At 37.2% G+C, this 18,095-nt stretch overlaps 1 protein-coding gene across 1 annotated transcript in view; it reads left to right on the top strand.

Moving 5' to 3' along the window:
• The window catches only part of ZCWPW2 (zinc finger CW-type and PWWP domain containing 2), a gene marked incomplete at its 5' end in the record, with an annotated part of 138,947 nt that overhangs the window by 46,742 nt on the left and 74,110 nt on the right, over positions 1-18,095 (top strand). Inside the window, 2 exons of the mRNA XM_061129137.1 lie at positions 9,641-9,991; positions 17,326-17,485. Of these exons, the coding sequence (XP_060985120.1) occupies positions 9,641-9,991; positions 17,326-17,485 (511 nt within the window). The remainder of the gene's footprint in view (positions 1-9,640; positions 9,992-17,325; positions 17,486-18,095) is intronic.

Here is an 18,095-nt window from a genome sequence, read left to right on the forward strand (position 1 = left end):
GGTTGGTTGAGTGAATGGGGCCCACTGAGGCACTGTCCAGCGGCCGAGCAGGACCACTAACGGTTGCTCACTGATGGTTGGTTGAGTGGATGGGGCCCACTGCTGCACTGTCCGGCGGCTGAGCAGGACCACTAACGGTCGCTCACTGACGGTTGAGTGGATGGGGCCCACTGAGGCACTGACTAGTAGGTGAACAGGACACTACCTGGTGACAGGGCACGAAGTACAGATGCACAGCAGTGGCTGCCATGCTAGGGACTGAGGCCACTGCACTCTGCTACAGTTAGAGAGATTACCATTAGTGCTTAACATTTCCTGCAGCTCATTAGAAGTAAAGAAGACAAAATACAAAGGACGTCACCAGGACAGCAAAGCGCCAGACTTCTCTTCCTCCCACAGATGCACTGAATGAGCAGCTCCACACACATCAGTTCCTTTGGAGAGAAATATAGAAACTGGTTTAGTTCCTCCTACACATTGAGGTGACTGAGGAAATAACCACCCTGAAATGAGTTGGAAAAGCTAAGATACATTCATGCCATAAACCTTTAGTTTAGCCACAGGGGAACCTGGCAGTTTCTCCCTGAGAAACAGAGGGTTTGGACCACACAGCTAGCTCCTCAACTTTTATGGCTGCTACCCAAGGGACCAGCGCCTAGATCACCTAGCTCTGAGAGTCAATGGGAATCAGCATTTGTGCATCCACCAGGACCATGTTAAGCAAACAGATGGTTTTAAACAGAAGTGCAAACACTTAACCTTGGCTGTACCCTTGGGCTCAACACAGAGGGACCAGAATAAAACATAAAATTACCATTTTCTCCGTGGAAGGAATTTAACTGCATACTTTTCCAGTTGCTGCCCAAGAATTGGGCTTCTAACCAGCTTGCATCTGGAAACTGATTTTCCTCTTCCAGGAGCCTGAAAGGGCTTGTGAGCACTTTCCTCGCCCTCTCTCCAATGATAAAAGTGAGTGTTCAGCTTCTTTCTGGAAGGAGCTTGTCTGTGCATCTAGCACCCTAACTTTTATGACTGCCACTCAAGGGACTGGCTCCCAAATCACCTAGCTTAGAGAACCAAAAGGGCTTGGCATTCACAGTCTGCTTTCACCATAGAAAACAAGTAAGCAATTTCTAACAGATGTGTAAGCACATCCTGCCACTGTCTCCCCAGGCTTATCACAGAAAGAGCAGGCAAAAACACTAATCTGTTTTCCCTAGAAGGGATTTGACTACATACTTTTTCATTAGTATACTGTTGCCTAATGGTGCTAATTAATCTGCATCTGGGAGCTAATGGGGCACATAATTAGTAGTAGTTCTATGAGATCCTCAACGGACATGTGGAAACAGGTGAGATGAGAAAAGGCAGAAGATCAAACAGAAGAAAGGATCAATGAGCTTGAAGATAGTTCACTGGAAATCATACAGTCAGAGGAGGAAAAAGAACAGAAAAAGTGAAGACAGGGAATAGAATAATATATTGAAAGTTCTAAAAGAACTTATGAAAGAAAGAAAACTGCCAATCAAGAATAGTGTTTCTGGCAAAGTTGTTCTTCAGAATTGGAGGAGATATAGAGATATTATTAAACAAAAGCTTAAGGAATTCATCACTACTAAACCTGCCTTACAAGAAATGCTAAAGAAATTCTTTAAGCTGAAATGAAAGGATGCTAATTAGAAATATGAAAACATAAAAGTATAAAACTCACTGATACGGGTAAATGTAAAGTTTTATTAAAAATAATATATGATGGTATTATGTAAATCACATATAGCTCTAGTATAAAGGTAAAAAGACAAAAGTATTGAAAATCTCTGTAGCTACAATAATTTTTGGGCTTCCATAATGGAAAAAGTGACAGAGTTCCAGAAAAACATCTATTTCTGCTTTATTGACTATGCCAAAGCCTTTGACTGTGTGGATCACAATAAACTATGGAAAATTCTGAAAGAGATAGGAATATCAGACCACCTGACCTGCCTCTTGAGAAACCTGTATGCAGGTCAGGAAGCAACAGTTAGAACTGGACATGGAAAAACAGACTGGTTCCAAATCAGGAAAAGGAGTACGTCAAGGCTGTATATTGTCACCCTGATTATTTAACTTCTATGCAGAGTATATCATGAGAAACACTGGGCCAGAAGAAGCACAAGCTGGAAACAAGATTGCCAGGAGAAATATCAATAACCTCAGATATGCAGATGACACCACCCTTATGGCAGAGAGTGAAGAGGAACTGAGAAGCCTCTTGATGAAAGAGGAGAGTGAAAAAGTTGGCTTAAAGCTCAACATTCAGAAAACTAAGATCATGGCATCTGGTCCCATCACCTCATGGGAAATAGATGGGGAGACAGTGGAAACAGTGTCAGACTTTATTTCTTTGGGCTCCAAAGTCACTGCGGATGGTGACTGCAGTCATGAAATTAAAAGACGCTTACTCCTTGGAAGGAAAGTTATGACCAACGTAGACAGCATATTAAAAAGCAGAGACATTACTTTGCCAACAAAGGTCCGTCTGGTCAAGGCTATGGTTTTGCCAGTGGTCATGTATGGATGTGAGAGTTGGACTGTAAAGACAGCTGAGCGCCGAAAAATTGATGCTTTTGAACTGTGTGGTGTTGGAGAGGACTCTTGAGCGTCCCTTGGACTGCAAGGAGATCCAACCAGTCCATCCTGAAGGAGATCAGTCCTGGGTATTCATTGGAAGGACTGATGCTGAAGCTGAAACTCCAATACTTTGACCACCTCATGCGAAGAGTTGACTCATTGGGAAAGGCCCTGATGCTGAGAGGGATTGGGGGCAGGAGGAGAAGGGGACAGCAGAGGATGAGATGGCTGGATGGCATCACCGACTCGATGGGCATGAGTTTGAGTAAACTCCGGGAGTTAGTGATGGACAGGGAGGCCTGGCGTGCTGCGATTCATGGGGTTGCAAAGAGTCGGACACGACTGAGCAACTGAACTGAACTGAACTGAACAATACCTCAGCTGGTAAAGAATCTGCCTGCAATGACAGAGATCCCGGTTCAATTCCTGGGTCAGGAAAATCCCCTGGAGAAAGGGAAAGGCTACCCACTCTAGTATTCTTGAGCTTCCCTGGTGGCTCAGCTGGTAAAGAATCCTCCTACAGTGTGAGAGATCTGGGTTCAATCCCTGGGTTGGGAATGTCCCCTGGAGATGGGAACAGCTACTCACTCCAGTATTCTGGCCTGGAGATTTCCATGCACTCTGTAGTCATGGGGTTGCAAATATTTAGACACCTAAATAATTTTTATTGGACATGTAATATGGAAAGGTGTAAATTGTGATATCAGAACATAAAATGTGGGGATAGAGAGTAAACATGAGGAGCTTTTGTAAGTTACTGAAGTTATCAGCATAAAATGAACTATTACAATTGTAGGATGTTTTAAGCAAGCCTCAAAGCAAAACCCTTTGGTAGATATACAAAAGATAATGCAAAAGGAATCAAAGTATACCACTACAGAAAACCACCAAATCAGAAAAGATGAGAGAAAGAAGAGAAAAATCTATAAAACACTTAGAAAAAATTAACAAAAGGTCATTAATAAGCTTTTACCTGTCAAAAATTACTCCAGATGTAAGTGGACTAATTCTCTAATTGTAGACTGAAAGTGAAGGGAAGGAAAAAGATATTCCACGTGCATGAAAACCAAAAGAAACCTAGCAATAGCTATTCTTATATAAAACAGAATAGAAGTAAAAAAAAAAAAAAAAAACTAAAAAGTGTCAGGGTTGCTATACAATGATAAAGAGGTCAATTCATCAAGAGAATATAATAACAAAATATTTATGCACCCAGTATTGGAGCATCTGAATACATAAAGCATCTGAATATATAAAATATCTGAAGGGAGAAATAGACAGCAGTACAACAATAATTAAAATTGAAATTAGAAGATGCATGCTCCTTGGAAGAACAGCTGTGACAAACCTAGACAGTATATTAAAAAGCAGAGACATCACTTTGTTGACAAAGGTCCATATAGCCAAAGCTATGGTTTTTCCAGTAGTTTTGTATGGATGTGAGAGCTGGACCATAAGGAAGGCTGAATACTGAGGAATTAATGCTTTTGAACAACAATAATAGGGGATTTCATTACCAACTTTGAACAATGAATAGATCATCCAGACAGAAAATCAGTACGAAAACTTTGAACTTAAATTACGCTTGAGATGAGGATTCCACAGATACATACAGAACATTCTATCTAACAGCAGCAGAATGCACATTCTTCTCAAATGTACATGAAGCATTTTTCAGGATATATCATATTGCAGTACTATCAGGCATCTTTTCTGAGAAAAACTGGAAAATTGTAGAGATTAAACAACATGCTCCTGAAAAACCAGTTGGTCGAAGAAGAAATCAGAAACCTGAAAATATCATGAGACAAATGAAAATGAAATATAACATACTAAAATTACAGGATATTGCAATAGCAATTCTAAGAGGGAAGTTTATAATGATAAATGTTTACCTTAAGAAGAAAGACCTCACGCAAACTAACTTTACACTAGAAGGAACTAGAAAAAAGCTACTAAGCCTAAATTTAGTTGAAGGGGAAATAACAGAAATCAGAGCAAACATAAATGAAACATTAAAAAATAATAGAAAAAGATCAGTGAAACTAGAAGTTGGTTTCTTGATAAAAGTCACAAAACTTTAGCTAGACTAACAGGAAAAAAAAAGACTCAAAATCATAAATAAAAGAGACTCTACAGCTGGTGCCACAGAGACACAAAAGATCCTAAGAGACTACAATGAACAATTAGATGCTAGCAAGTTGAATAATTTAGAAGAATGGATAAATTCCTAGAAGCATATAACCTACCTAGACTGAATCAGAAAGAAATAGATTGAACAGATAACAAGTAAGGTGATTGAATCAGTAATCTAAAATTCTCCCAACAGAGAAAAGTTCAGAACCAGGTGACTTTATTGGTAAGTTCTATCAAAAATTTGTGAGTAATCAGTGGGAATGCCTTCTCAATCTCTTTCAAAAAATTGAAGATAACAATTCCAAATACATTTTACAAAGCCAGCATTAACTTGATACTAACATCATAAAAGAACACCACTAGAAAAGAGAACATCAGACTAGTATACCTGATGAACATATGTGCAAAAATTCTCAATTTTAAAAATACTAGCAAACAATTGAGGAGCACATAAAAAGTATCACACACCAAGATCAAGTAGAATTTATTCATAAGATGCATGGATGGTTTAACACTTTCAAATGAATAAACATGATACACCACAGTGAAGGGAAATGTAATCATATTGTCATCTCAGTAGATGGAGAGAAAGCATTTGACAAATTTAAGATCTTTTGATGATGAAAACTTGACAGAGTGGATGTAGAAGGATTATATTTCAATAAAATGATGACCGTATGTAACAAGCTCACAGGTAACATCAGGCTCACTAGTGAAAACCTTAAAGCTTTCATCTAAAATCAGCAACAAGACCAGGGTGCCCACTTACACCATGTTATTCAACATGGTACTAGAGTTTCTAGCCAGGACAGTTGGGCAAGAAAGAGAAGTAAAAAGTGTCCATATCTGAAAGGAAGAAGTATAATTTTCTCTGTAGAATACATGATCTCATATATAGAAACCCTGAGGACTCCACCAAAAAATTGTTAAAACTAATAAATGAACTCAAGAAAGTTGTAAGATACAAAACCAACCAACAGAAATGAATTGCATTTCTATATACTGACAACAAAGTAGCTGGAAAAAAAATGAAAATAATCTAATTTACAGTTGTCTCCAAAAAATGCTTAGTAATAAAGTTAATCAGGTGAAAGTTTTATAAACTGAAAACTATAAAACATAGATGAAAGAAATAGAAGGCAAAAATAAGTGGAAAGATATCCCATATTCATAGATTAGAAGAATTTATGTTGTTAAAATGTCCATATAACCCAAAGCAATCTACAGATTCAGTTCAATCCCTATCAAAATTCCATTGGCATTTTCACAGAAATAGAAAAAATTCTAAAATTTGTATGTAACCATTTAAAACTCCAAATAGCTAAGTAATCTTGAACAAGAAGAGAAAAGTTGAAGGCATTGTACTTCCTAGTTTCAAACTATTTTACAAAATTGTAGTAATCAAAGGGGTATGGTACACAAATCAGTGGAACAAAATACAGAGCCCAGAAATAAACCCAGATGTATAGAGGTCAACCAATTTTAAACAAAGGTACTGAATGGGGAAAAGATAGTCCCTTCATTAAATTGTCTTGGAAAACTGGGTGTTCATATGCAAAAGAATGAAATTGGATCCTTAAACTGTACACAAAAATAAACTTGAAATTTATTTTTGGATTAAAGACAAATGTAAGACCACCCCGTAAAACTCCTAGAAGGAAACTTAGAGGAAAAGTTTCTTGAGATTGATTTTATCAATGATTCTTTGGATCTGACACCAAAAGCACAGGCAAGAAAAGTAAAAATAAAGTAGGACTACATTAAATTAAGCTGTTTCTTTGTAGCAAGAGAGACAATTAGCTAAATGAAAGATAGCCTACAGAACGGGAGAAAATATTTATAAACATTTTTAAAAGGGATTAATATCCAAAATAAGGAACTCATACAACCGACACAATAAAAATATTTAAATCTTAAAATGGGCCATTTTTCTAAAGAAGCTATATGGCCATTGGGTATATGAAAAGATCCTTCACATCACTAATCATCAGGGAAATGCGAATCAAAATCACAATTAGTTATCACTTCACACCTGTTAGGATGGCTGTTATCAAAAAGTGAAAAGATAATAGAGATTGATGAGGATGTGAATACACTGGAAACGTGTACATTGTAGGTGGGAATACAAAATGCTGCTAATGCTATGGAAAACAATAGCACTATTAGAGGTCTCCTCAAAAAATTAAAAATAGAACTACCATATGATTCAGTCACCCCACTTCTGGGTATTTATCTAAGATGACTGAAATAGGATCTCCAAGACATATTAGTACTCACATGTTTATAGCAGTACTATTTATAGTAGCCAAGATATGGAAACAACCTAAGTGTTAATCGATGGACAAATAAAACATACAATGGAATGCTGTTCAGCCTTAAATGTGGAGAATGTTCTGCAACACGCAACAACATGGATTAACCTGGGGGACATTATGCTAAGTAAAGTAAGCCAGTCATAGAAAGACAAATACTGTGTTATTCCACTTATATGTGATATCTAAAATAATCAGATAATCAAAGAGTGGGATGATTTCCACGAGTGAGGAAAATGGTGAAGTAGGGAGTTCTAAATTAGCAGGCATAAAGTTTTAAGTAAGAAAGATGAGTAAATGATAGAGATCTGCTATACAATATTCTACCCATAGTCAGCAATACTCTATTATGCACTTTTAAAATTATTAAAAGAGTAGATCTCATACTAAGAGTACTTATCAAAATATAATAAAATTAATAAAGTTTAAAAAAAGACTTAAAATGAAGCATCAACTCAAAAAGAGAAAGATAAACTCAACAAAGAATGCCCAAAGAAAGTAGAAGAAAGAAAAGAAGTACAGCTATTAATTAAAGGTGAAAGAGGAGAGTGAAAAAATCTGGCTTAAAACTCAGCATTCAAAAAACTGTATCATGGCATCTGGTTCCATCATTTCATGGCAAATAGATGGGGAAACAATGGAAACAATGACAGACTTTATTTTCTTCGACTCCAAAATCACTGCAGATGGTGACTGCAGCCATGAAATTAAAAGATGCTTGCTCCTTGAAAAAACTATGACCAACCTAGATAGCATATTAAAAGACAGAGACATACTTTGTCCACAAAGGTCCATGTAGCCAAACTATGGTTTTTCCAGTAGTCATGTATGGATGAGAGAGTTGACTATAAAGAAAGCTGAGTGCCAAAGAACTGATGCTTTTGAACTGTGGTATTAGAAAAGACTCTTGAGAGTCCCTTGGACTGCAAGGAGATCAAACCAGTCAATCCTAAAGGAAATCAGTTCTGAATATTCATTGGAAGGACTGATGCTGAAGCTGAAACTCCAATACTTTGGCCACCTGATGTGAAGAACTGACTTACTGGAAAAGATCCTGATGCTAGGAAAGATTGAAGGCAGGAGGAGAAGTGGATGACAGAGGATAAGATGGTGGGATGGCATGACCGACTCAATGGATATGAGTTTGAGCAAGCTCTGGGAGTTGGTGATGGACGGAGAAGCCTGGCGTGCTGCAGTTCATGGGGTCGCAAAGAGTCTGACACGACTGAACCACTGAACTGATACTTGGATAGTGGTGTTCTATGTGTGTGTGCTTAGTCGTGTCTGACTTTGCTACCCCGTAGACTGTAGCCTGTCAGGGTTCTCTGTGCATGGAATTTTCCAAGCAAGAATACTGGAGCGGGTTACCATTTCCTACTCCAGGGGATCTTCCCAACCCAAGGATCGATTCTCCATCTCTTGTATCTCTTGTGTCTCCTGCATTGGCAGCAGATTCTTTACCACTGAGCCACCTAGGAAGCCCCACTAGTGTTCTACTAATTTATCAATATGGTATATGCAAGTCTTTTTCTAAAAATAGGTTTATATTTCAAAGTAAGTTACTAATAATTAGTTTTACTTATATTTTACCTGTATTAATTATTAATCATTTTAATATACACATAACTTATTATTAAAGCTTGCAGTTAGGGATTTATAGAATTCTAATGTCTTGAATTAATAGTGAATAAAATCATTTGAATTAATAATAAAAGGCAAAACTACATAAGCAAAATATTCCTTTAATTTTTAAAAAATTTCACATTTTCTTATGGTGAAATATTTTGCTACCTTTGGTTTTCCTCAGAAAAAGAAAGGGATCAATTCTACACTGTATACACCATATACCCAAGAGAATAAGATCGCAGAATTAGGGAACTGCCTGAATTTAATCCCAACTGTATCATGTACTAGCTCTGGGACCTTAAACAAATTACTTGACTTTTCTTAGCTTTCATTTTCTCTCTAAAAATGGTCACACTGAGGTTGTTGGGAAGGCTATGTAAGTGGTGTGCATTGAATAGTATCTGGCCCAGAGTCAGCACTGAGTAAGATTTACCTCTTATTATAGTGGCTTAGCAGTAAAGAATCTGCCTGCAATGCAGGAGATGTGGTTTCAATCCCTAGGTCAGGAAGATCCCCTGGAAAAGGAAATAGCAACCCACTCTTGTATTCTTGCCTGGGAAATCCCATGGGCAGAGGAGCCTGGCGGGCTACAGTCCATGGGGCTGCGGAGTCAGACACGACTTAGCAGCTAAACAGCAGCAACAATGGCAGAAGTACTGGGCATCTATTAGATGTATACTGCGTAGTAGTAGAATAGATATTATATAATGTTAACCTGTACCCCTTTTCTGCTTCATCATACTTTCCTTATTTTTGATTTGGGAGCATTTTATGACCAGAAAGAGGCTTCTGTTTTCTTCCTTTGTTTCTTGGTGGGTGGAAACACAACATGTTCAATGTTTACAGGGAAAAGGTGCACAAACAAGGTAAAAAAGAGCTACTTCTCAGATTTTGGCCTGAGCTTTCTCTCCTTATCCCCTCAAATCTTTGTTCTGTTATTTTCCTCTTATTTGTAGGTTAAATGCACTTACGGAAAAAGGAAGATTTGATAGTAAGATAAGAGAATATTGTAATATGGCAATGAATTCCTCAGTGGAAAACAACATATGTATAAACAAAGTATGGGTTCAATGTGAGAATGAAAGTTGTTTGAAATGGAGACTGTTATCAAATGAGGATAAAGCCAAAGTCAATCACAGTGAACCATGGTACTGCTTCATGAACACTGACTCAAAGTACAATAAGTGCTCTGTTTCTGAAGAAGACTTTCCTGAAGAGTCTCAGCTTCATCAAAATGGATATAGGATCGTCTATTCACAGCTCCCTCTTGGAAGCCTGGTTTTGGTAAAATTAAAGAATTGGCCAAGGTAAGATTTTTATTGGTGTTTTCTAATAAACTTTTGCGGTATAATCTTGCTAATAAGTTTATTAACTTTCAAAACTTTTCAAACAATCTTCTATGTTGTTGTCTAACTTATTTATTGTTTTCTGGTCTCATTGTTATTCTTTCCCTGACTTGTTTGGGTTTAATTCTTCTTTGTCTAGTTTCTTAAATTGGAAGCTTAAATAACTGATTCATATCTTTTTTCTTCCAGATATGGGCAATTAAAGCTATAAATTTCTCTTTAAGCACTACTTTAGCTATATCCCACAAATTTTAATATGTTTTGTTTTATTACTATTCAGTTTGTGATTTTTTTCTTTGAAATGAGTTATTAGAATTGTGTTTTAAAATGACCAAATATGGGATTTAAAAAACATTTTATTGTTATTGAGTTCTAATTTAAATCTCTTGTAGTCTGTTTCATTGGATCTTGTTTTATGGCCCAATGCGGCCTATCTTGAAAAAAATTTGCATTCTTTAATTATTGCCTAGATGCTTAAAATATCTTTTTTCTTTTGATTTTTGTACACTTACTATTTTATACCACAGTGTTTCCCATTCTGGGTTGATTTCTCTAGTATGCAACGTGCATTTTCAGTATATAGTTTCAAGTCTTTTCATCTCGATTATGTTTTTCTTAAATTATAATCAGTTTATTGTTGCATTGCTTTGATTTTATTTTTGGATTCCTGTGGTACTGATGGTGAATCTTCTCTGGTTAGCTTTGGTATTACTTTTTCTTCAGGAGTTTTCATCTTTAAATTTATGGATTTTCCCTTTCCATATGTTATTTTTCTGAAGGAGTTACCAGTTCTTGTGTTCTTCTAGTTCAGTCTTTATTGACAAATTTAAAATTTCTTTCAAGAGTTTTGCCCCTTCTCTATTCAAATCTTCCTTTTGTCCCATCACCTTGTTTTCATTTATATTCAGCTATTCACCATGACAAATATTAGATGTTTGCTTTCCTGGGGAGACTGTGATGGGCTCATCTAACACACAACACAGAACACGAACAAGAGGTCTTCAAGTCAATACCTAGATATGTGCTCTTGCTCTATCACTTCCTGTTACGGACTGATTTGAGGTTCCCCCCAAAGGTCATATGTTAAATCTCTAGGTTCACAATGAGACTGTATTTGATGTGAGAGCCTTTAAAGAGGTGGTTAAGTTAAAACAGGCCCTCATCCAGTCTGACTGGTGTTCCTGTAAGAAGAGAAACTTTGAGCTCACAGTGGACAACCAGGGCCGTGTGCAGAGGGCAGCCTGTGTGAAGACAGCGTCTGCAACCCTGGGAGAGGCCTCCAGGAAAGCCAGACCCGCTGATACCTTAATCTGGGACTTCTAGCCTTTAAGACTGTGGGAGAATAAATTTCTGTTTGTAAGCTCCCCAGTCTGTGATATTTTTCTACGGCAGCCTTAGCAAACCAATATACTTAATATATTTGCAGATATGGAAATCTCTCAAATATGTACCTTTTGTTACTTAACGTTTTTCTAGGGATCAAATGTGAAATATTGTTTAAAAATACATATATGTTAATTGATATGCACATATATTAATTGATATATATAATTTATACATATATAATTGTTGTTGTTTAGTTGCTAGGTCATGTCCAGCTCTTTGTGACCCCATGGACTGTAGCCCGCCAGGGTCCTATGTCCATGGGATTTTCCAGGCAACAATACTGGAGTGGGTTGCCATTTCATTCTCCAGGGGCTCCTCCTGACCCAGAGACTGAATCTGCATCTCTTGCATTGGCAGGCAAGTTTTTTTTACCACTAAGTCACAGGGGAAACACATTTAATAATAGGATGGGCTTGAAGAAGAACTAGAGTAAGAACAAATGTTTTTAAAGGCGTGAGTATGAGCACTTATTTTTGAAGTTACTTATGAAGGTATTTGTAGTCCCATGCTATTTTTCATATCTCTAACATTTTGAAAGCAGAACATTTATATTTACTAATGGAAATTCTGAAGGTTCAGTAATTCTAATTCAAGAAACGGATTTGAATCTTGTCACTATGTCTGAAATATTACATTAGAAATTTGATTAGGAATTTCTTTTGCAGTTTTGTGCTTATAACTGAGGGTTAGAGTTTGAAATACGAATGAAGCATGTTTTACTCCAGTCCCTAAATTACCTCTAATCTGTGATTAAGACCATAAAAATGCTGCAAAATACAGCTGTACTCACCTTCTTGCTTACTGGAAAGAGTAAAATACATTTTGCTATGTAGTCACATAAATTCTTCTTTATAAACTAACTACAAAGGAACACAGACTTAAAGTACAGACTAAGAAACTCAAATCTATTGCCTTATTGCTTATTCAGTACCACAAATACATAGAAAGATGATAACAGGATAAATTGCAGTAGTAGAATATAAAACTGGATTAACCTACTAAAAGCAGCCAAACATCAGTCCTTAATTAAGAAATATCGATACTGAAATTTCAAATGGGAAGACCAGTCAACTGGCTGCAGAGACGCTTGGCAGTGTAGCTTTAACGTGTGTGAGTTATTAGCCTTTGCCCTTACCGCTAACTGAGGGCTCAGAACTCAGTCTTATCAACATCTTGGAGTTACTCTTCTCAGAAGAGTTCACATTCTCCTATAAAGCTAAAAAAGCTAAAGAGAAATTGATACAGAATCAAGAAATGCCTGCTTAATCACTGTATAATAAAAGCAAATAATAGTTAAGAGAACATCACTTTCTTTGTGGTCAAGCTCCATGAAAAATCTAATTATAGTAGTCATGTTTGTCACCACATCATAAAATAACACACACTTATAAAAATACTTACGCAGTCTCTTGCCTTTGAGTTACGCCCATTTGAGCTTGAGGATGGGGCTGTCTTCATTGCTAGGAAGAGAAAGCTATAATGTTTAAGAAGTCTTAGAAAGAGCAAAGAATTTAAAGGTAAAAAAGAACTTCATATCTCAGTATAGGAAAATACAATGTCAAGCAGAAGCTAGGCATTTTACACAGATGTTTTGCAAAGATTCCTCATAAATATGAAAATTAAAGAAAATATATTTGCATTCTAAATACTATGGGCCAAACAGTTCAACTCTGTCTGTAAGTTAGCAAGCCAATCCATTGTTACTTTTTAGATACAGTATATATATTTAGGGCTTCCCAGGTGGCGCTAGTGGTAAAGAACCTTCCTGCCAGTGCAGGAGTTGTAAGAAACCTGAGTTTGATCCCTGGGTAGGGAAGATCCCCTGGAGGAGGGCACAGCAACCCACTCCAGTATTCTTGCCTGGAGAATCCCATGGACAGAGAAGCCTGGTGGGCTACAGTCCGCAGAGTCTGACATGACTGAAGCAACTTAGCACACACACATGTATTCATTCACAAATGAGATCTCTACTACATCTTTTTATTAACAGTATTGTAAAATATTATTTGATTACTTCTTATTTGCATACTTACATACTTTTGTATGTAAATATGTGTGTGTATGTGTAGAGATGAGAAATTTCCTTTTTCCATTGGTCCCTGCTGTTAGGTACAGCAAAGAGATTTCTTGGCAAATATAACAGTAAGTTAGTGATGACTCCAACTCATCCATTCTGTTTCCTATAGATTAAGGATGAAGCTCAAGTAAAATTTGCTATCTCCTTAAACATCCAGACTACAGTTTTAAAAATGTATTTATTTATTCTCATTGGTTATAAATATATGGCAGCCGATATCATGCTTAAGCTTCAACTTCTGTTGCAGGCAGTAGCTATCTTAGATCATTTCCACTGGATAAGGAAAGTATAAATATAAAGCATCAGTTTCTTTGTGATATATTTTCTGTTCCTTTGAAATTTCTTGTGCTGCCTAAGTTTCCCACTTCCTGCTGCAAGTGGATTTCAATACCCAATGTCTGTTTGACCTTGCTGCGTTTGTACATTTTACCTTCCACCGCCCACAGGCTCTAAGATTGACTGTACATTTTTCCTTGTAATTCTGATATCCTTCCCTTAGGTTGTTGACTCTTACTTTCCCTGTCCACCTTTCAGCCCCCACACAGCACTTCAGAATTTCTTCTCAATATGAACATGAAAAATCAGGAAGTAGAAATGCACAGTGCACTATCAACATTCACAGTTTGGGAACTCAGATTGAGGTCAGAGTAGGGTGAAACTGGACATCAACTTCTTCCTTCAGTTACAGCAAATCAGAGCAGATGATGGATGTCGCAGCTGGAGAGAAGTAATCATGTTTTCTACATCTATTGCCTCTGCTCAGCTTTCCCTGCAGTTCGGTACATTCTGTTTTAGCTGAGATATGCAAACTTGGAGTCAAATAATTCCTTTGCATCACCTGAAAGTACCCAAGTTATTTGGACATTTGATAATGCTTTTCATAATTCATCTTCAAATCAGTATGCAGCATTTTCTGTAATATATTTCAAATAATGAACAGAAGCTTTTCTGTTGGCATCTAATTCTTTTTAGGACTCATCTCTTTATATTTTATAGAGTAATTAAATTGAATACTCTTGGACCCAATAGGTTTCACTTAAAAAATAGTATCAGAATTTGTGTCAGAAAAGTAGCAGCTCATCTTAACACATAAAAACTGCCAAATATTTCTTTCGTGTGTTAAATATCAGAAATCCATTTTCTGAGACTGTTTAAAACTGAATGGAGTAGGTACTGCTTATAATTTGGTATTGGGTTGGTAGTAATCCTTTTTAAAATTTCAGTGAGGTGCATATCACCTAATATTAAACATGAACCCCTTATGTTTTATAAAGAGTTTAAACAAATAGAATGTAACAATCACAGTTGGGTTGCCTTTAAAATAGTTATTAATCATGTTGAAGGACACACTTGTTCCTTGATTTCTTGTAAGTTGGGTATCTCCATTGCAGCTGCCACTCATTCTTAGTCATTTATCTACCTGTTTAAGTCTTCTTTTGAGTGGATTCCTTCAGAAATGTAGGTTTCCAAAATAGGTTTAAAATATAAATTGAACTCAAGTTTAACTCTTAAGTGCAGTCCAGTACGAGTTGCCAAATACCAGTAAGATGCTGTGATGTGAGTCTGGTAACAACCAGATGGTCCTCTTCATTTAGGTTCTGAACTCTCACTTGACTTTCCATTATCATTTCCACTTCTTCCCAAAGATTCGACTTCTTTGGATGTCAGGTTGTTGGACTCAGTTTTTCATTCTCTGTCATGTGCATGCATTCTCAGTCATGTCCAACTCTTTGCAACCCTGTTAGCTGTAGCCCACCAGGCTCCTCCGTCCATGGAATTTCCCAGGCAAGAATACTGGACTGGGTTGTCATTTCCTTCTCCAAGGGATCTTCCCAACCTGGGGATCAAACCCACATCTCCTGCATTGCAGGCAGAAGATTCTTTACCACTTGAGCTGTCCGGGCCCTTTCATTCTCTAACCCTTATTTTCTCACAATTCCAGGGGCTAAAAGTCTGAGGTCAGGGTGTCAGCAGGGTTTATTTCTTCTGAGGCTTCTCTTGGCTTGTGGATGAGTCTCTCTTTTTGTCTTCTTGTGGTCTTTTCCTCTGTATGTGTCTAGATCCTAACCTTCTTTTTTATAAGGAAACTAGTCATGTTGGATTAGGGCCTGCCTTTTAACTTGGTTACTAGACCCTATCTCTAAATAGAGTCACATTCTGAAATACTGGGAGTCAAGACTTTGACATATGAATTTGGGTTGGTGAAAGGGAAAGTCAGGTCGCTCAGTTGTGTCTGACTCTTTGTGACCCCGTGGACTGTAGCCCACCAGGCTCCTTCATCAGTGGGATTTTTCAGGCAAGAATACTGGAGTGGGTTGCCATTGGGTTGGTAGGATGACATAATTCAGTCCATAATGATGGTACTTGATAATATTTTAATTTGCCAAAACCCCCAAATGTGTGAAGTGTATGTTCCTTTGAACTTTGAAACAGCACAGTAAGGACCCAGAGTGACAGTAAGGCCTCGTTACCTGCTAGCAGCCTCATGTCTTGTGCAAGGCAGAACAAGAAACTGGGCCTTCTAACTTGAACTTCACTGCCTTTCTCACTCTGCAGTACTGCAAACTGAAGTAGAACTTGATAATTGTACAGTTTTTGTATGCTCAGGTGTGTTCGCCATGCATATTTTGAATCTTGATCTGTAAAGTTTAGTCAGATTGCTACTGTGCACCCCTTAGTCACGGGCTTCCCCAGTGGCTCAGCAGTGAAGAATCCGCCTGCAATTCAGGAGCCACAGGAGACGTGGGTTCGATCCCTGGGTTGGGAAGATCCCTTGAAGGGAAAGGCTACGCATTCCAGTCTTCTTGCCTAAAGAATTCCATGGACAGGGGAGCCTGGCAAGCTACAGTCATGGGGTCGCAAAGAATCAGACACAGTTGAAGTGACTGAGCACACACACATGCATTCCTTAATCACAGCTTCCTGATCTTCCTTCTTTATTCTCTGAGCAGTAGGTCAGAGTCTTCTGTGATTGGTTAAAAAAGGCTAAAACTTAGTGGATATATATGCTGTTCTTGCCAAGTGGGAAACTGAAACATATCAAGGAATTTCTGGAGGTTGTGTCATGAAAGAACACACCCCTAAAGATTTGTTTTTAGTGAAGGATAAATGTTATTTGCTGTCTTACCTGGTGGTTCAGATGGTAAAGAATCCTTCTGCAATGTGGGAGACCTCAGTTTGATCCCTGGGTTGGGAAGATCCCCTGGAGAAAGGAATGACTGCCCACTCTAGTATTTGCAGTATTGAGGATATTTACCATTCGGTCACTGCCAATGGAACAGATGTGGTGAGGAGGATAAAAGCAGAACTGCTGCTTTTGTTTCTGCTTTTCCCAAAGTCACTACAGCATCCAGTGTCAGCACAGCCTGAGTTACCAGTCCCCTTTGGCATCCTGGTTCACAGATCGCTAGCTCTGTCCTACCAAATCAGTGGGTTAACATTTTAGTAGTTAATCATTACAATTGGTGAGAGTTGATTCAAGCCTGCCATGAATCTGGTGACTCTTTTTCTCTTAACTTTCCTGTTAGCAGTGCCTAAATGTCTCTTATAGACCCTGGAAATCATTCTTTTGTCTCATGATTCTTTCTTCTCACATCTTATGAATATCTTCAGCATGTGACTGTTTCAAAACATTCTATATTTACAGAGATACAACTGATTACTTGTATCAATTGAATATTCTACTTAAAAGACTAAAATATGAATGTCTTTAAAATTTGTAAAAAAGTTATTAAAATTCAAAGGAGGCAGTTTGACAGATGTTTGTGATAGATGTATTAATGTCTACCTTTTTTAAAACATGAAAATAATTAAAAATATTTTCTTTTGAAAGTTGGCCAGGGATACTTTGCCCTGACCCTTTTAAAGGGAAGTATGTGACCTATGATCTGGATGGAGATGTTGAACAATATCACGTAGAATTCCTGGGTGATCCCCGTTCGAGATCATGGATAAATGCGGCGTTTGTTGGACATTATAGTATCACATTAAAGGTGGGTACAGTAATGTCAAAACTTTGTTCCTGTTCCACTTGTTTTTAATGATGACTATTTTCTCTCATATCCTAAAAGATATATAGTTTTTTACTTTTATTTTTATATGAACAAAATAGTATGTACTGTTTGTTTAAACTCAAATATTGGTATTTTTAAAACAGCCTTTTCAAAGAAAGTATGAATATAAAAATAGCCACGAGGTAGTTTTAAATTTTATTTCTCTAATGGCTATATAGTATCAATCAACAGAGCACTCCCCATAATTGCCTTTTGAAACAGTTTTAAGATTATCATTCGATAATTTTTCAGTTCTCTTGAGAAAACTCTTAAGTTATAGCCCTAGCTCACAGGAAAGATTAATTATGGAATGCAACCAGATTTTTTCAAATTTCAAACAGAATATTTCATTATACTAACTCCTCCAGTATTTTTTTATTCTTTTTAAACTTTTTAAATCACAGTCTACAATTAATGAATAGACTGAATTCTCAAGTTGATGAGAGTAAGTGAATTGAACCTATTTTCATGGGTTTGGTTTAGTTGTTATAAATTAATTCAATTATCTATATCTGTATTCTAATACTGAAACTTTTCATCTGCAAACTAT

This window comes from Dama dama, chromosome 24 (genome assembly GCF_033118175.1).
Source record: "Dama dama isolate Ldn47 chromosome 24, ASM3311817v1, whole genome shotgun sequence".
In the NCBI taxonomy this organism is placed as follows: Eukaryota; Metazoa; Chordata; class Mammalia; order Artiodactyla; family Cervidae; genus Dama; species Dama dama.